At 27.2% G+C, this 20781-nt stretch overlaps 1 protein-coding gene across 2 annotated transcripts in view; it reads right to left on the minus strand.

Moving 5' to 3' along the window:
* The window catches only part of LOC135931155 (uncharacterized), a 30420-nt gene extending 11102 nt beyond the window's left edge, over window positions 1-19318 (minus strand). The window contains exons 1-15 of one of the 2 annotated variants that reach the window (XM_065468064.1): window positions 19145-19318; window positions 15924-16245; window positions 14918-15350; window positions 10561-10627; window positions 9976-10023; window positions 9804-9898; window positions 9521-9644; window positions 8837-8908; window positions 8566-8726; window positions 6506-6599; window positions 5788-6072; window positions 5269-5424; window positions 4447-4593; window positions 3992-4120; window positions 2558-2676 (exon numbers count right to left, since the gene is read on the minus strand). In XM_065468064.1, coding sequence (XP_065324136.1) covers window positions 2558-2676; window positions 3992-4120; window positions 4447-4593; window positions 5269-5424; window positions 5788-6072; window positions 6506-6599; window positions 8566-8726; window positions 8837-8908; window positions 9521-9644; window positions 9804-9898; window positions 9976-10023; window positions 10561-10627; window positions 14918-15350; window positions 15924-16245; window positions 19145-19228 — 2336 coding nt within the window. In that variant the 5' untranslated portion in view covers window positions 19229-19318. The remainder of the gene's footprint in view (window positions 1-2557; window positions 2677-3991; window positions 4121-4446; window positions 4594-5268; window positions 5425-5787; window positions 6073-6505; window positions 6600-8565; window positions 8727-8836; window positions 8909-9520; window positions 9645-9803; window positions 9899-9975; window positions 10024-10560; window positions 10628-14917; window positions 15351-15923; window positions 16246-19144) is intronic. The other variant, XM_065468065.1, reaches the window with a different exon arrangement.
* Window positions 19319-20781: the final 1463 nt, after the last annotated feature.

Raw genomic sequence — 20781 nt, forward strand, 5'->3', positions numbered from 1 at the left:
ATTCTGAAAATCCAAAATCAGATGAATTATCATTAATATGGCCAAATATGATAAATGTTTTACATTAACATCCTATATTGAAGGAACTAATCCAATGCTTAACAAGTGTAAAATGTGGCAAAAAGTATTATATTGTCAAAATCTTCAGGTTCCAATTTAAAACGGCATTTGATTTTAATATTAATTATTTGATTTTATATTATATAACTAAGTTAAATCATTAAATTTGAAGAAATAATGCATTTGGGATATTTGACCCCAACAATAACGATAGTTATTTTAAAATTAAAAAAATTAGTGACCTCAAATATGGTCAAACCATTGATAGACGCAGTATTAAATGGAATTAATAAAAGGTATTAAACCTATTACTCTCAATAAATTACATATATTTTATTTTTTTAAAAATTTGAATATATATATATAAGGATCAATATGTTCTTTGTGCAATTATACAACCAGCATTCAAACTTCAATGGCCATGGATAAAACTTCCACAGAACGAACCTATTAAAAATAAACTTATAGCGTCATTGAAAAAAATGCTATGAAAACCCTAGAAAACTGTTAATTTCGAGATATCCTTTTTTTGTCGAGAGTAGAGAATGGATTAGAGGAGAATAACTTTATCTCAATTTTTTGCAAATAACAAAACAATATGTTTTTAATTAATTCTCCACGTTAAAAGAGCTGTTTATTAAGTATAATACCGCAATCCCCTCATCTGCCCCTGTAGAGCGCGTTTTTAGTATAGCGTTCCTGTCTATCAGATAAATATTTTGAAAACAATTGTTATTAAAATTTAATAAGAAAAATTTTATAAATAAAAATATCTTTTTATTCGCTATATTATATTATATTTTATTTATAATTATATTATCAAAATAAAACTATATTATTTTTTAACATGGCTAAAATAATATAAGTTTATTTATATTAAATTAAATTTAAAAAAAAAATTTATCATAAAATTCTGAACGGTTTTATGAACGTGAACGCGTTCCTTTTTTTGAACATGAACTTGAACGTGAACGCGTTCGATTTTTGTCAATGAACGTTGAACGCGTTCGATTTTTTTAGAAATGTTTACAGCACTAGTTTTATATTAGAATTTAAAATATTAAATATTTTTCATAATAAACTAATGTTATTCAATATATATTGATTACTTTTTTTAAACTTTAACTTTATTTTTAAAATGGAATCAGCTTAATTATTTTTTCAAAAAAAATCTACATTTAAAAGCATGTGTATATTAATAATGTATAAAAATGAAAAATAACTATTAAAAAAATTTATAAAAAAAAATAACATTAAAAAGGGATTTAAAAAATAAATAATTTCTTAGACCATTGCTGGCATTGAACATGAATGGGGAATAGATTCGCATATGGACTTTGAGATTCGTTATTTTATAAAAACATTTATTTGGATCTCCAATTTTATTTGAGATATTGTATATAATCTTTTGTAAAAAAAATAAAGAATATATAATTTACTTTAATTGACATAAAGTTTAATGTAAAAATGACTTGTAAAAAAATTTTAAAACATTAATTAAATAAAATAATTTTTATATAAATAATACTTTTATTTTTTGTTATAATTAATTTTCTGTTCAATAGCTTCTTTTTATTTGAGTAAATATATAACTAATATATTTTATCATTTTTAGAAATTTTAGGGAATGTCCAAAAGTCAAAAAAAATTTTCGGAAAAATAATAAATGATTCTTCGCTGCATCCAAACTTGATTCCGTAAATTTTAATAATAAATTAATTTTTTTAATAAAATTTTTTGACTTTGGATGCCCCCCTTAAATTAGTAAATTTTTAATTCCAACCCATACGTCCACCAAATTCTAAATATCATCGGATGAGAATTATAGTGGTCTATATCCCCATTTTTGAGAAAATACTCTTTTTTTGGATAAATCAATTCTTCATTACTATATTCTTTCAATCAACAATAAAAATATTAAAATATAATTTAGAATAATCCTATGTTTGCATTATTTTAGTGTAACCTCCAATTTAAAATACAGCGAGCCGACGACATAGAGTTTATATATTTATTACAACTTTTTTGAATAATTATATTTATTTTGGTTTTCTCTTTATATTTATATTTCTAGGACACCCACCAACACCATCGTATTTAACTTATTTGGCATTACACTGTTCTTCTTCGCTCAATATTACAAATTCTGGACTATCTAATGTTTCCACATAAAATCTTAATGTGACATCCCCAGAGCTCTCTAGACCCTAATCCAATGAACACTGATCCCCTCCCCAAAAATTTTAAAAGCCGCAATTGCTCTGGACACGCCATTTTTAGTTAGGTTATTTGGCTTGCTGAGCAGTCTAAACTAAATAAGTTTATGATTAAAAATTAAAACTACTATTTTGCAAATAGAAAATTATTCATATCAATTTATTTTTTTTAAAAAATGAAATATTAAGCTTTTTATTATATAAAACTACATTTGAATTAAAAATTATTATTGAAATTATAATCAATAAGAAAAAAATTTAAGAAAATAAAATGAATTTACTTTCGTTTGTTGTAGAATTTGTCCAGGAAACGGCATTTGTTGCGTGTTAAAAATAGATAAATCAAACTAGGAAATATTACGAGAAGCGTGATTTGGTTTAATAGTGACAATATGAGGAGCTTAATTATAATAATGATTAATATAATAAATTTAAATATTTAATCAATGAATGTTTATAACCCAAATAATGAAATAAGATTTGTAAGTTACAACTAGTGTTAAATCTCTCGATTTGAGCCGATTTTTAAAAACGGCTTTAACTCAACATTTTAGTCAGAAAAATATTGCCAAAACCTAGAGATTTTGATAATTGATGTTCAGACTTTTGTGCCGTCTCTGCGCAATGTCTCCAGGCTTACTTAATATTTTTCTGGATAAAATATTGAGTTAAAAGTGTTTTCATTTGTAATATAGTTTGGAAAAAAACAAATTTAAGATATTTGCTCATAACATTTAAAGATTCTTTTTTAAACTGGTGGTGAATATAATAAATTCAATAAATGAATCTTTATAATAACCAAATAAGGAAATAAATATTACAAGTTACAACTGATTAGTTTAAAATGTTTATTAAAAAAAAGTAGTTCAAAAGGTGTTTCATTGTGTGATATATCAGTGGTTTAGTTTGATTTATAATTATACTTTTTTATTTTATGCATTAAATTACACTTGTAAAATTTGGGCTCTTAATAATTTGAGCAACTCCCTAATTTGACCAAAATTTTGAGTCCCAAAATCAAATTCCTATTAACTACTATGTATTAAAAAAATGACTTGATAAATTGGGCAAATATCTTGGTCCCAAAGGTGTACAAATTAGTTAAGTTTTACTGTATTTCTAATGTAAAAAAAAAGAAATCTATTTTTAAATAATAGAAATTTTGATAAACTTAGAACATATAAATAATAATTATTGGGGTTTTTTGGCAAGAAGAAAAAATTGCATTAGCTGATTTGTCTGAATTCCTTACTGGTTATTATCTTTCTAATATAACAAGCTAGAAAATTTTCGAACGTTCAAAAAAATTTCTCGTTTCGAGAATATTGGCATAAACCAAGGGGAAGTGGGGGGGGGGGGGGGTAAGAAGGTAAAGCCAGACATTTCTACTCCTTAGAAAATTTGATAGTGTTCCTAGATATTATTTTAAACTGCCCCCCCCCACGTTTAAAAGCATAATATTAAATTATTTTTTTTATAAAATACAGTCCTGGATAAAATACATATCATAAAGTGGGCTATTACATTAAATATGGTTAAAGGGAAAAGCAATACGCTTAATGCGCAATAACATATAAAATGAAAGAGAATTAGAGATTTAGCGTCTATCTTCCGGCCCGAATTGACCTAATAATATTTCTAAGGATCCCATAAGCGTAGTTATGCGGAGAATATTTAAATTATTCGTAAATTATTTTATTTTTTTAAAAATTTACAGAATATCCAAATGTTCTAATAGCTTTGATCGGTATTAATAGGCTGCACGATATAGCGATAAGTTTGAAGGACAAGCAGATCACGAAAGTTGGACCCAAAAGCTGGAACCATGCAGGTAATAATTGGGTCTAATGAGAAAAAAATTTTTTATAATTGTTTTCATTCTAGCGATTTTTTCTTTTTCTCTTTCTTTTTTTACAGGGTTCTGGAAAACTCTATTTAGCGGAAATTTTGATAGCAGGAACTTAATCGAAAAACGATTTTCTAAAGGAAGTACGAACTATCGCAGGGGGCCCATATTACCCCGGGTTCGATGGGTTGCCTATAAATCATCTGCTTGGTCTGCGGTGTCAAAATGTTCATTCAACAATTTTAAATTTTTTAACCCGAATTCGGGTCCAGAACCCTGTTTTTTTATTTTTTCTTAAATTTTAAAATTAAAAAAATTGCTAACTTTAAATATTCCCTTTCTATCCGATTCCTCGTCAGCCGAAGAATTGCCATAGTTTCTGAAGACGAAATTTTTAAGAATCAGATTGAGTTTATGGATTATGTGAAATATGGTCTCCAAACCAACCCCAAAGGTTAAAATTGGCAATACCTTTAAAATAAAAATTCATAATTTTATAAAAAATAATTTTTTTTCGTGCTTTATTAAAATAAACCATTTCGTACGAAAAAATATCCTTCAAAGCCGATTTTTACTCTTACTTTTCGTTAGCTCTAATTTTTTAATGCTACTCTACACAGTAAATTAGAAGAAAAAAAATCGAGTCTGTGAGACGTATAGAGTTAAATAACAACAGATTTTCACAACAATAATCTATCTTGTCATGAGTATAATAACAAGACTACCGTAGTATTTAAAAAAATGTGTTATAAAACTTATAGAGCTCTTTTAATGATACTAGCCGTGTCCTGATTCGTCTTATTTCGAAACGTGGCTCGTTTAAGTCGTCGATATTCTCTAAACAGCCTTTAAAAAAAGCTAGTCTATTTATATTAAGTAAGCAAAGTGTCTGTGTTCTTTTCAACATATTTAATGTACATACACTTAAAATAAATCAAAATAGGGTATCCTAGTTCAAAATCTGTTTAGTTTGGTCTAAAAAGAAATAAGTTTCAAAAATAAGACGAGCCAATAGGCACTGACTTTTTGGAGAAAAAAAAAGAGTGAGTGCCCGTTTTTACACTAATTAAATGACGAGCAAACACTGTGTTTTTTTTGTAAAATCATTATGTCAATCCTTTATTTTTTCAGAAAGCAGATATAAACCTCAAACATAGGATTTTGAGCGATTCCCATCAAGTATAATATCCCCAAGCCAGACACAATCGAAACCGAGTTCACGAAAATGGCGACCACTGCCACGTACAAACTCTCCGACACGATCTTCAAAGTCAGGGTTGTAGAAACGAAAAGATAAACGAACTAAATATTTGAAATAATAAAATAAGTTTATATTTTTAAAATAACGATTATTTTTTAATCTTTCTAAATTTGATTTACATTTAAAGACACACATATATATAATTAAATATTATTTTAAGCAGAAAAGGTTTTATTTTAAATATATCGTCCTAACAACCCTTCTTGGATATTTTTTTATAAAAAAAATTTCTTAACTTCATTTCAACATTTTTTGGATTTTGAAAATAATTAAAATAAACTATTAAGCATTGTTAGGATATGTATGGGTATTAATAGTGATATTGAATGTAGCAAGTAATAAATTATATTTCGTTTTTTAAATAAATTTTAAAAATTCGTCAAAATTTATGTAATAATAACTACACTGCAAAAAAGAAGACCCAATATCCGTTTCCGCTTCAAATAATCGCTAATTAGTGTGGAATATTGATCCGCAAACGTTTGCGGTGTTAATCCTGCCAGTATCCCGTTGTAATTTTCATTTTTAATCTTAAACTCGTTTTCCTTTATCCCTCTTTCATCCTGATAAGCCTTTGAATGGATAGAATCAATCCTAGCCTGGAATTGTCTTTGCCAGGTTATCAGGATAACTTTGGCCATGTGAGGGCTCCAATTTTTACCGATATTAGTATTGGTGTCAAATTTCATCTTATTTTTTTTTATTTTTCATGAGATAAACATTTCATGTCTTAAACCAAAATATTAAATTTATAATAAATTCATATTAAACTGAAATATAGTGAGATTCTCCAGGCCGTAAATTAGGTTAAGTTATTAAAAATAATAAACAAAATGGCGACTTATATATAACTTTTTAGTCATCAAGTGTTCCTTCTTCAAACTCCTTTCTCGTCGTATAATTAGTATTTTTTTAAAATGGAGCCTATAATTTGAAAACAGGCATTATATGACTAAAGGAAGTTATAAATAAAACCATATTAGATTTAGTAAAATTATGGTTGTGCAATCCCATTTAAAATACATTAGAAGAAGAATAAAACTCAAAAGTGAAAACTCTTTCATTTGGAAGCAACACTACTAGATTGCATGTAATTGAATCTATGAAAAATACATATATTACAGAGATTGATGTTGTTTGAATTTTTGAACTGTAACGCCAGTACTCGTATAGATCGAAGGGATTCATGAGCTGGATAGTGGTTTGAAGTGCTAGACTAATAGTAATTTGAAGAAGAAAATAAATAGGTTTGTGTGAGATATTCAATAATTTTCTTTCTTTTTTTCTTTCATTCTTTCTTTCTTTCATTCTTTCGTTTTAAGGGGATAATAAAGTTTGTTCTTTTAAATAATCAGAGTTTGGAACTGGCACAGAATTTCGAACTTTTTAAGATTTAAAGAAATTGGAATGTATGGTCTAGGAATTACTTTTTAAAATAAAAAATTTTTTTAAATCGATTTTTTAAAAAAAAGTTGCCTTGGAGAAAAATTGAGGGGAGATTTATTGATAGAAAAGCGTTTATTTGAATGAATTACATCATTAACATCTGTTTTCCTGTGAGGCTTGTGAATTAAATTAGAGAACTAAAAAGTGTTTTATTAATAATATGGTCTTGCCCATTCATGATAATTTAATACATTTTGAGTTGCATAATTTATGTTTTTTTAGAAAAAAAATTTTAATGTTATAATGGTAGATTATTTTAATATAATTTAATATTTTTTGCAAATAGAAATTATTACTTTAAAAACTCATCTAAATTAATCTTAGTTTACCAACAAAAAATTTAAATTAGAAATGATTAAAAAGATTCTTGATGTCTCTTTTAATCTTAACAAATCCTTATAAGAGTTTTTATTTTACAAAAATTATTTTATATAATAAAATTTAACAATTAATTAAAACTTTATGCAAAATCTAAACAAGAACTATTATCAAAATTATAATTGAATTCAATTTAAACCAGAAACGCAAACTAGAACCGTGTCAAATTTAAGAACCGGAAGCCAGAACCCACTTTTCATAATTATAGAAAAAGTAATTTTTTATATTCAATACTAGACACCTTTATACCAGGTTCCATATTTTGCGGGCCCGTAGTCAAGAATTTCCAGTGGGGGAGGGGGCAACAATTTATTTGGGAGAACCAATTTTTTGGAAATAAAACAAGACACTTAAAAAATTTTTGTTATTTATTATAAAATTTTCTAAAAATAAATATAAAATAACAAAATTAATATAATACAACGATTTTGATTTTTAAATTTTAACATAAATGAATTAAAAGATAAATTTTGGGTTATATTATTTTTTTATATACAACATTAAAATTAAAATTTTGTTTCCATCTATCTTTTCATTGACTTTCTAAACAATTGGAAGTACATATCAATGAAGAAAATATTGAATAACGTTATGCTCAGTTACACCCCATAGGAAATTTGATATTCTAAAATAATATTCGTTCTCTTCGTAATAAAATATTCGTCCTCTTTAATATTTTTATACATTATTTTAACATTTGATAGGTTGATCTATAATTGTTTAAATATTATCACGTGATAGGAGCCGGAAGTAGTTTATCATATTTAATTAAACTTCACTAAGAAAATAAGAATTTGGACTCATTCAAATTTTTTAAAAATATTATATTAATATGTGACATTGTATTGGTCTTAACATTTGGGTATGATCTAATCAGGATGTAGTTTTGTAATTTCTGTAATTTATCTTAATGGTTAATTAATTAAATCTCGCTAACATTAACTGACAAATTCACCAACACTAATGTCATTCGAGGAATAAAAAAGGTGATATTGTTTGTTGTTTTTATTTTATTTAATGTTAACAAGTTGAATAAATATTTAATAACTAAAATTTTTCTAAGAATTTTGTTTTTTCATTTAGATTTAATTGTTAATGGCAAATTAAAATTTATTAACTGATTTATTTTTTAAAATTTGTGGGCCAAAAATTTTATCGCGGGGCCAGGTTTGAGGGCCGAAAAAATTGGAATCGGGGGGCTTCATGGCTAAAGACCTCTCTCATTAATAATATAAAAAATATCTAAAAATGTGGTCAACCTTTCTTATTATTTAAATTATTGAATAATCAAACTCTCTTCCTCCATGTTTTACCCCCATCCAAATAAAAAACCCTTTCAATATGATTATTTAATTTACATATCATAGGTGCTAGGTTCCGTTCCCTGCTGGTGATCTTTGCTTATGGCATCATAATCCATAATCAAGTGGAGAGGCCACTTGTTAAATACGCGTGACATACCTATGCACCCGCCATCTTTTATGCCGCGAGTTAATGTATCATTTGTAATACTAGAATTCTAATTTTTTTTAAAAAATATTAAATATTATTTTTTTCTTAATTTTAAAATTATTTTTTATCCAATTATTTTAATTATTCTTAAGAAGAAGAAAATTCAATCTATTATACTTTATTAGGACATTCGGAATCTTCGGGATTCAAACATGATTTTGTGGTGTATCCATCTTGGTTTATCTGAAACTATTTGGTGAAATTTTATAGATTATTTTTTTTTTAAATTAATTGTAATAAAAACATAAAGTGATGGATCTAATTAAAATGTAATCGGACATTTATTTATTCTCCTTCTTTGATATCGAAAAAAATATTATTCGATTCGATTAAATGAAATCTTTTAAATCGGAAAATTCGATGTTTTTTGGATAAAAAATAAATAATAATAAAAATAATATTTGTATAATTCGAATCGAATTTTTCGTATTGAAAAAAACAAAATAAATTAATTTAATAAATGCTCTTTATGAAGCCTTAATTCAAGGTGCATCAATAGTGGCTGCACCCAGGAATTCATTTTGAGTCCCATTCAAAAGAAAATAACAAAAAAAAGAGAATAAAAAAATAAAATGGAATCTAAATTTACCAAAAAAAGAGAAGAAAAAATAAAAATCCAATCATAAATTAACAAAAATAAGAGAAGAAAAAAACTAAAATCCAATCTAAAATTAGCAATAGCAAAATCTGTAAGCTTAGGCAATATTTTTCTGGCCAAATAGCCAGTTAGCCATTTTTAAAAATCGGCTCAAATGGAGAGATTTTGCATAACTAATAATAAGTATAAATAACAAAACTTACGCTATTAGCGAAATTGATCAAAGGCTCTGAATTGAAAGGTAAACCGCTTGTTTGGATAAGATTAATAAGTTTGGCCGGTTTTAACGTTTCGAATCTCAGATCGATAGTATTACCATTTGGTAGACTATTTTGTTTTTATAAAAAATAAAGAAATAAAATTTTAAAAAATGACGCTTATAATAGCGCAAACAAATTATTAAGTAATCTAGTATTATAAATCATTTTATTGGAGTAAAAAATTTAAAGGGAGGAAAAGAAATAGGAAATTTAAGATTTTCTTTACGGTAAATTAGTAACGGGTTTAGGATGCAATTTGGAGCCTTCCCAAAAACAATCTAGAGGTGTTACGATGCTACAGGGAATCAGGTGATGAGCTAGCTAAAACAAAATATATAGTTGTTACAATATAGTTTGTATAGCAGTTTGAAATGAATAAACAAATTGAAAACGATTACTTTTTTAAAAAACCGATCAATCGTATTTTTAAAAATATCGATAACCAGCTGATATCGTTTAAATTGGTGCCGATCCGATTTAAATATTAAAAAAAATATAAAATAATCAAATTATAATTAATTCTATTCAAATTTTATTGGTCATGTTATTGGGGCTAATCCCTATATGGCGTAGCCCGACCAGGGGGTCGGAGAAAAAAGATTTTCGAGCAGGGTGAAACAAGTTGTCGAAAATATTTTTACGGCCAGATGAAAATATTTTTAAAGCAGCTGATAAGGGTGGGCCGAAACGCCTGATAGTAAACCTACAAGGGGCAGTTAGAACGGGAGACTATCTTAGTATGAATTATCTTACATTTATTTTATTTTTTTTAAAAAACGAACAATTTGAATCACAATAAGAAAATTTTACTATTCGTACGAATACGAATAACGAATCAAATAACTCACTACTCAATTCGATTTTAATAATATACCAAAAGGGCACTGTTCTGAACTACTTACTTTGTTAAATGGAAATCAAGTGCAAAATAATAGCTTTTAATAATTATTTTATAATAAAAAAAAATATTAATTAATTTTTACTTGTGTTGATAGGTAATCCATTTTAGGAATCGTCGGCTTGTAACAGATATCCGAGAGGCTCCATTTGCTAAATGATTATTTTTTAAAGTATAAAACAATTGGCAATCAAATTAAGGATATAATCATTAATCCTTAAATGATCTCCCATAGGCCTAATAAGAATAGGAACGAACAAATCTAATAAGAATAATTCATTAATTGAATAGGCCTAGTTCTCGTGTGAAATGAAGCTTTAATTTAAAAATGTTTACTTGATTGGTTCGGCTCGATTCAAGCCGATTTTAAAAACAACATAACTTAAATATTTTTTCCAGAAAAAAAATATTACGTAACCCAGAAGATCTTACTCATAGATGGCACAATTGAACATTTAACAAAATTTCGAGACTTAGGCTATATATTTCTGGCTAAAATATCGTGCTAGTTAGCCCTTTCTAAAAATCGGTTCAAATCGAGATAAACTAAACCAAATAGGGTAACCATACCAATAATTCTTTCCAGACAGGCACTTATCCCATATAACTTGAATAAAAATTCTTATTTTTAAAAAAATGAGTTAATGGCGTTCGTTAGGGAGTGCAAGGTAGCACAAGCCACTTAAGTTCAGAGAACCCCGCTCCACATTTTTTTTTATTATGAGAATTTTTTTTTCCCTCATTTTTAGAAATTAGGAGATATTTTTCAACCACCCCCCCCCCACCTCTCCACAGTTGAAAAGGTTGGCGAGCCTATGAGCATAGTTAATATATCGCGTTACAAAATGTAACACATGAGGAGAGGGGATTTAAATCTGACGTTTTTTATTTTAAAAAATTTTGAAGAGTAAAAATGTTTATAAGCTAGCCAATAATTTATAGACGAAATTTTCAATAAAATAAAAATTTATTAAATATTCATTTATGATAACACCGGACACAAAAAAAAATATAGAAATAATAATTATTATAATCAATTTATATTATTTTATTTTAAAAAATCCAAAAATATAGTATAAAAAGGGAGAAAATAAGGAAGGTCGAGTAAGCCGTTTAGTTAGGGATGTTTTGTGGGAAGTAAACTGCTGTTGTAGCTCATGTTTCCCGATTTTGAATTCAGAGATTGCGCATTAGAGATCCTAAATCCTTGAAGAAGGATAAAGCAAATTCATCGAAGAATGTTAGAGTAGGATATAATTGATACGTGACTGCAATTGCAACCTGTTATTATTGTTGGAGTAAGTTAAAGTTTGAATTGATGGGGCCAGTGGATGATTCTTTTCAAACAATAAATTGTCCCCTATTCTAAGGATTAGGGTGGGGTTTCATTATACTACTTTCAATCGCGTGTGAAAAATTCATCTAATTCAAGAATGCTTATTATTTGGGGAGATTGTGCCTGAGGATTCTGCCTTTACACGATCGGCAACGTAAGTTGGGCCTCCCTTTGCTGTTTATAGAAGTGCTGCAGGCAGAACAGATGTGAAGAGGTGGTATCATTATCACACACGGCGATTATCAATGTCGTGGGTGAGTTAATTGTTGGTGAATTGGAGGTGAAGATTGGTGGAAGGGATAGCTTCATAGTAAGCTACTCGAAATGAAGGTTGTGAGAACTAGGTTGTTGGGGGATTTAATCCCCTGGGTGGATAATGCTGAGTTTGATTCTTGCAATGTTTTTTTAAGGTGGATAAATGATTTATGCGACGATAACAGGTAGAGAAGGTCGCCAAACTTAGCTATATCTGAATCAAGCTTACTAACGAGGTAATCTAGCTAGTATCTATGTTGATTTGAAGTACATTTTGCTAAGAACTACGGAGGCATAAAGGAATCTTAATATATTTTTTGAAACGATGTAGCCCTGCCCCTACCATCAAATCATAGAATATTCAAACTAAGTCATTGTATTTAAAAACACATTATTTATCTTTTTATGATTTATTTTTCAAATTATTCTAATTTTTTGAAAAAAAAGAAGCATAATCTTCTAAAATAAAATGAAAAAAAAAACACACACCGATAAAAATTATATTGTTTTATAATAATAAATTATATTGTATATTAAAAAAAATAATAATAATAAACTAATTATTAAATATTTTTTTTTTATTAGCAAGAATTCAAAATCCAATGAATTAAAATGTGTTTGGTAATGGCGATGGGATGGATGGGGAGCATAAGGTTACGAATCGTAATTAAATTGATAATAAATGTTTGTTTGGAAGATACATTTTAAAATAGAGCCCACCCATATTCGTTTTATTTTCTTGATAATAATAAATTATTGAAGAATTCTTGGAAATGAAAATATACGATATTTATTAATCCCAAACCAAACTACCCCTAATGTTTTTTTAAAAAATTTTTTTAATGTTATTTTGCCTGTTATTGATAAAAAAAAAATCTTTTTAAGGGGTATAGACTAAACTATTTTTTTAAAATAAATTTTTGGCAGACAAGATAAGGAAGGCTTTTTTTTATCACACTTTTAATATTTTTTACAAAAAAAAAAGAGAATAAATATGAAATTAAAAAATGCGAGATTTTTTTCAATATTTATTTTTTTTTATATTCCCAGACCCATCGGCTAGTCGTCATTTCTTGTTCTGGTATTTATTTTAAAAAAATTGTTACAAAATTAATTATTAGAGCTATCCGAGTTTGAATTATTTTTTTCGCAAACGGTCCGATTCGGATTTATTATTAAAATAAATTTATTTGGACAGGATCGAACACGGCTGCCCTTTCACAGCTAAATCTTGAAATAAGGCATAATTTGGCTTTATGAAGGGACTTATTTTTTCCAAATTAGAATCAAATCGTAAGAAGCGTGCCGAAGAAACCTCTCTCTAAGCATTGAGGTCGCGAGTTAATTTTATTTGCGCGTTCTTCAAAATTGAGTTTATATTTCAAAGAGGAAAAAAACATCTGACAGATAATGGTTTTCGGGTATAAACAGCATTAAAATAGATCTTATAAACCCATCTCAACGCAGTGCCAACATAAACTGATATAAACTAGTAAAAAAAATTCCCTAAACCCTCCACACACCCCAAGAATGTAAATAATATGTCACTATAAAGAAGAATTTGAAAGAAAAGTTAGCAAAAGTTAAATAATTTTTAAAATAACGACTATAATAATTGAAAAGTTTTAGAAATAAAGCATTTTTATAAAAAAAAAGGTAAAACCAAAATTATTTTTATAGCAAATGACAATAAGTGAAAATCTTATCTAATAAACAAAATCCTGGCTACGCCTATGGCCCAATATGTTGTATTTTTTTGGTAAATCCAACATAAAGATATTTAAAGGTTATTAGATTTAAGATTATATGCTTACCTTACCCCCTAAATTATATCTTGGCCCAAACGTGAAATCCTTTAATCTAAACAAATTATAAATAACCTTTCGGCATGGTTGACAGGTTGTTAGCACGATTTTTAAACAAAAAAAATAGCATTTTTTTAATTTTTTTTATTCACAGCTGTTCGCAGATGATAATTCGTAAAACTTAACTTAATTTCGGAGACAAAATTTTTACTTTTAATTAAATCTAGGATAAAAAATTTTATTTGAGGCAAATATTTTTTTTAAAAAATATAATATAAATTATAAGGGCCCGTAAATTTCTCTTCATTTCCATCTCTTTCGTAAAAAAAAAATAGAGACGGAGAAAAGGGCATCATTAAAAATTTGTAATAAAGATGAAATGACTCAACTATTTCATTTTTTTAAATATTATTTGTATATTATTTTCATCCTTTTTAAATAAATGATAACCAAATATGATTTATTAGTCTCATAATAGTACAATCTAAATTTTGCGTTTTACTTTCTTTTTCTTCCTTCTTTCTTTTCTTTCTTTCTATCTACTAGTGGCTTTTGAAAAACGGATAACTCTATATTTAAGCCAGAGCCCAGATTCCGCTAATAGATGTCTAGTCGTTTGTACCATTTATGAGGAAAATTTTCAGGATTGCGTAATATTTTTCCGGATAAAATACTGAGTTAGCCAGTTAACAACACTCACTACTATCTACCGTGCTTATCACAAATTTATAAACATAATAAAAACGCAAACTGGTTTTGATATTATTTTTTTGGAAAAAGCTCAATTAGGTCCTTACTATAATAAATTTTAAAAAAAATTTTATATTTTTTAGAAAATATAAAATAATTAGCTTCCTTGAATTTTGAATATAAAACCTTTATGGGATTAATTGCCATACTTTTAAAAACTTTGCAAATAAAATAAGTCACAAAAAACAATTGAAAAAATAAACCGGAATATAACCAGATTTTGTTTAGATTTTTTTTTTGCAAAAAAAAAATAAAATATATGAAACGTTTTTTTATAACAAAATAAATTTCCTAACCTATCAAAGACTTCGACTTCTATGTCTACGAGGCTTTTGATCATCTCCAAATGGCTAGACATTTTCATCCGATTGCCGATGTTTGTTTCTCCGATATTTTTAAATGTTTGAGCGGTAATTTCGGAGGCGCTTTGATGTTGTTTTTGTTTAGATTCGCCTTTATTATTGGTTGTTCCTGACCATGATTGAATTATAGGGATTTTTATGACGCCGCTACTATGCGAATTAGGACTTTGAGATGATATTCGGTCGTTGTCGGGTGGATCCGCGATCCAATATCGATTAGGTCTCAACCAGGGTTTATTTGTAAGGATACTCTGATATGAGGCATCCTGGCCCTGAGACCAAGAATTATTTTTATTGCTATTTATATGGGAAAAACTTTCGGAGTAATAGGAACCGGTCCAGTATGATGGTAATGATACGATGGGATCTAAACATGAGTAAGTATTACTATTTTTCAATTAATCACTTATCAAATATTGTTATTTGTTAATGAGGTGTAATCCTTATTACTTATTCCTCTATCAGGAAAATCAATGACAGAAATGTCCCATAAAAAAACAAGATAAAAAAAATACCCTGGGGACAAAAATGAATCACGGGTGTAGAGAATTTCCGAAAGACACCGACAAAAATACCCGAAATTTAATGCCAATGAAGCAATTTTATTATTTTCCCCCATTCTAAGCTTTTAAATTTTCCTCAAATTCGTATATTTTTGTCCGGTCTCTTTTTACCAGTAAGTATTTTTGACCAGTATCATTTTTGTACGGGTACTTTTGTCCAGGACATTTCTACTCTTGATTCTAAGGAAATAGTTTGGTAAAGAACGAAGGTATAGAGCCAAGCCAATTGTATGTTTATTTTAAAACAAGTCCAGCCAGCCCTTAATTTTATTTATTATGACTGTACAACTTTCGGGGTAAGTTGGAAGGGAAGGATTCGCAAAATGGAATTTTTGGGAACTTTAAAAAAAAATACCATTAATTAATTCATTTCTCACCGTATGTATACAATTCTTCGAAAGCCCCAATAAGGGTTTCCTTTTTGAAATAAGTCAAACTGAGCGGCGTGAATACTATGAGTCCCAAAAAGAGGTAGGCTATGTAAGTCACGTTCAGCGAACGGCCCACACATTTAAACGACTTTTGCAAAAGTTTCTGCATCCTGATTCCGTGGGCATTATGACTCCGGCAACGAGACGAGAGACAATGAGGATCGTTGGAACTTGAATTTGCATTGTTAATAATTGAATGATGTTGATTAATGGAACTCTCGGAACCCCGTCGCGATTTTTCATGGTAATGTTCGACTTTTACGTTGATCTTTAAAGATAAATAGATTTTAATCAGTGGGAGACAGAGAAATTCAAACTCGCGCACCCCCTCCCCGCTACCTTATGGTACAAAATCTTACATTTTTGTAATTTGCAGTCAATCATTAGCGTTATTAAAATCTCGGAGTACCCTCTTTAGTCAAAATACATAATCAGTTTGGTATCCATTTTACAATTGAATTAATTTATGGACATAGGAAGGGGGAGGAGGGAGTTCAATGTCATTGACTCAGACGTGGCCATGTGATTTATTTATAAAAAATAAAAAAGTAGTTTTAATAATAATTAAAGAAAAATAATTTAAAATGTAAAATTTATAAATTAAATTGCAACAATAAAGTTATAAATTATCCCCATCTCTAAAATATTAAGCCTTATTGAGGGACGCAACTTCAAGATGTAGCATAATTTTAATCTGCTTATTCACAATAAAAATAAAAGTGATCCAAATATGGAATTTCCAGTTAAAAATCCGATCGATATATATGCAATTACTATATCGCTAAAAAAAAATTATGCTCCTCGAGGAACAATTAAAGAAAAATTTCTAGTTACGATCCCGGCATCATTCGTAGAAATAAAAATTGAAAATCTTGAAAACTTTCCTACCAAAAAAATTTTATCTATCATTTATTCGAATGGGTGGGGTCTGTCTGTATTTCATCATAATATCTATTTTTTAATTAGCATAATATAATATATTGTATACGATTTACCTTAAAAATTATGTTAATTTCATTTATGAATGATACAAGAATTTAAAAATTTATTTGGGTACATACCTAACAGGGCGTCTTTTTGGATTAACTCGAATAAATATTTCTGTCCTCTGCCCCCTCCCCCTTCATTTTAAATTTAACTTGTTTTGGTAATAACTTATAATCAACATTTTTTAAAGAATAAAATTATGTCCCAGTTTTGTTAAATGGCGACACTCCTGGAGCTTTAAAAATATCTGGAGCGCCATTTTTTACCAGAGTGGGAGCTAGCTTCTTTAATCTTATTGTATAAATTGTTTTTAAAAAAATATTTCCAGTTAATGAATTTGTTGAATACTTATAAAAAATAATATATATTTATTCAAATTTATGAAACTATTTAATTTTATTAAATGTTGAGCCGATATTAATTTATATTTTTTTATTCTCGAAAAACTCCAAGTATTTCTATACTCACTTCAAAATTAAATTATTTTGCAGATTTAAAGTTTTGCCAATATCTTATAGAATCACTTTTATGCGGCATTGATAAAAGGTTTATAATTTTATAAAAAATCTTTCCAGATAATGTTGATGATATTATCATTTTCATTGGTTTGCTATTAGCCATCCTACATTCAAGTTGAATTGAGAAATGGATAATAAGGGATCAAAATAATAGAGTATTAGCAAAATATAAAAATTAATTTTACATGAAAACGAATTCTCAACAAAAGATTTTTTTTAAAATAATTTTAACGATTTAAAATATTTTATAAAATACAATAACTTTTTCCCTCTAGTTCTCTTATTGAGCGCTTCTTCAGTATTAATAAACTGGTTTTAGGGCGAGAGGCGTGGTTGCCTGTCAGATTCAAATTTAGAAAATTTGCTACTACATATAAAAGTAAATAAAAAAAAAATTTTGATAATTGAAAATTTTTTTTTCGATTTAAAAAATATATAGATAAAATATTACAAAAATTAAAATCAAAGGTGCGGCTAAGAAATGGCGCTCTTTTTTTAATTTGAAGCGGAAGTACGCACCTTTTAAAAACTCAGTAGCGGAAGCAAGAGATAGATCTCTTTAAAAGGAGCGTTAACTCTGTTCTTAGATAACGATTTGGGCCTGGTAGCAAAAAAAAGCATCTGCTAAAATAAGACGGGAATTATTACAGATCAAATCTATGTATACGAGACTTACATCAATGACATGTAATAATACCTAGACATAGACTGAGATCATTTATTTAAATTCAAACTCAATACAAGTCAGTTGGTGACATGCCATTTTGGTTTATCATATAAGCAATTTATATTAAAATTCTTTTTTTAAAAAAAATTATAGGGGATTTGTCATTAATGAAAGATATATATGCTAGAAAAAATTTGATAGGAATAATTTCGTCTGCTTTTAAATTGAAGGAAAACGGGTATAATTTATTTTTAATCATGTTTTTAGCTTTAGGACAGACAATATATTTTTTAAAGAATTATGTAATTGGAAAATAATAATTACAAGAATTCTTTATGGATAATTACAAGAAAACGAGCCAATATGTCATTTCTAAATATTCCATTTTACTTTGTTTCATTTAATAAAGTTAATTAATATAAAATTAAACAATTAGGGAGGAATTTTTAGTTTCCTCCCTCTTTATTATTCTTATCAAGGAAAGAGGGTTATGCTGTAGTATTGTTAAATGCTCGATTTGAGCAGATTTTTGAAAACGAATAACTCAATATTTTACACATAATAATTTTAAGCAAACATGTACATTTTGCTCAAAGAACAAGGGTTTATGCATCTCTTAGCAAAATCTTGAGGCTTAGGCAATATTTTTCTAACTAAAATATTGAGTGAGCTGTCTTCCGAGCTATTTAACAACACTATTTTATTGGCTTCTTTGCAAAAATATCGAGAGTTTTCTTATCGGGACGGGTTGTAGGCCAAAGTGCCAAATGAAAGAATGATGAATTATATGAGAGGAACCAAAATGGCGTGTCATTGATTGAATTGTCAGTCTTGGTAATTATAATATCATAGCCCGAAATTATATTTAAATTAATTTTAAATAAAATTTTGTAGGAAAGAAAAAATGAGCACAACTACAAAAAAAATGAAAATAAATAAATCAGACGATTTTATAAAAAAGAACATGTTCGAAATCTAAAATTTATTTTTTTAACCTTTTTTGTGATCCTGGATAATTTGTCACATCTGTCCCAAATTGAGATATGGAATATATTGTCACAGTGTACTTGATTTTCCATGTGTCATAATCAATTCAAAATGTGATTTTTAAAAAAAAAAATCCAAGCGATAGCAAAGATCAAATATTAAATCCTAAAATCGTATGAAGAAGGCAGTCAATTCCAATGATAATATAATTTATAAATAAAAATTCGCAGATATATAGGTATTTCAAAAAGATAAGACGTCTTATTTTTTTACGTCATAATTTTTTTTATTCCTCCTCCAAATAACGGGAATATTTTTCGTAAATTTTCATCTTCAAAAATAAAATATATATAAAAATAAATGTTGAATTTATTAATTTATTATAATTTTTTAAAAAAAATAAATAAATAATTTATTATTTATTTTTAATTTGATAAAGAATGTTCACAGGAGGTCTTTTCTCTCTTTCTTTATCATTTTCCTTTTTTTTAATATTATTTATATATTTTTTATTTGTTAAAAAATTATAATTGCCACATTACGGTAGTAGTATTACTACGTATACGTAGTAGTAAATTAAATTATACAAAATAATATAAAATATGCTATAAAAAAAATAGAAGAGTTTTATATGAAAAAAATAGCAGTTTATAATATAAACTAAATTACCTCCAAATATGATAATCCATCCCAATGAGTCTTGATTGCTGGTGGTAAATAAGTATATATCATGATTTTATCTTCCATCTAATTATTAAAGTTGTATAATAATAGGAAGTAGAAATCTCCAAAGCAGGGCCCGCTTTTTATAAAATTATAACGACAAACTTGATTTTAGGTAAAATTTTAATGGATTAAAATTTAAGCTAATATTTTGATTTCTTTATACTTTTTTAAAATAAATCATTTCTATATTATGCGCAATACAGATAATCTTTAAATATTAACAAAAAATATTGTCAGTTATCTCAAGTGATAATGGAAAGTTAAAAAAACTGGGACACATTGGACCACATATTATGTAAGCCCATTACTCTATTTACATTGCACCAACAAAAATTGATTTTAAAAATATTTATATTAGCTGGTTTTAGATCCTTTTTTGTCCAGCCTTCTGCTGATTCACAAGATAGGGCTAATTTGACTCCCATTCTTATTCTTCTTAGCTGTTATTTTATGTTTCGGAATATTATAGTATATTATTAAATTGCTTTAATATAATCTGATTTTTTTTTTTCAGAGTTTGGAAATAATCTTCAAAATTTTTTTTTTAATGAATAAAGATTTTTGATCAAATTTTACTTTTCAAAATCTTATAAATATAATTTTCATTTATAAAAAAATTTTACAAGATAAAAATTTTTTGGTTACCTAAAATTTTTTTAAGTATTTAAAAACTTGCCTTATTAAATATCACTAAAAAAATGCGATTCGTTAAAAATATTTCAAAATTAAACCCTAAAAGAAACCTGGTTCTGGTCGATTTTTAAAAACGGCCCTATTAAAATTTTAGCCAAAATAATATTATGTAAGCTTCGAGATTTGGCAAATAGATGTCCAAACCTTTCAGCCATCTATGAGCAAAATCTTCAAGCTAATATAATGTTATTTTAATTATAGTCTTAATAGGGCCGGTTTTTGAAAA

Source organism: Gordionus sp. m RMFG-2023, chromosome 1, assembly GCF_954871325.1.
Source record: "Gordionus sp. m RMFG-2023 chromosome 1, tfGorSpeb1-WG-v2, whole genome shotgun sequence".
Lineage (NCBI taxonomy): Eukaryota > Metazoa > Nematomorpha > Gordioida > Chordodea > Parachordodidae > Gordionus > Gordionus sp. m RMFG-2023.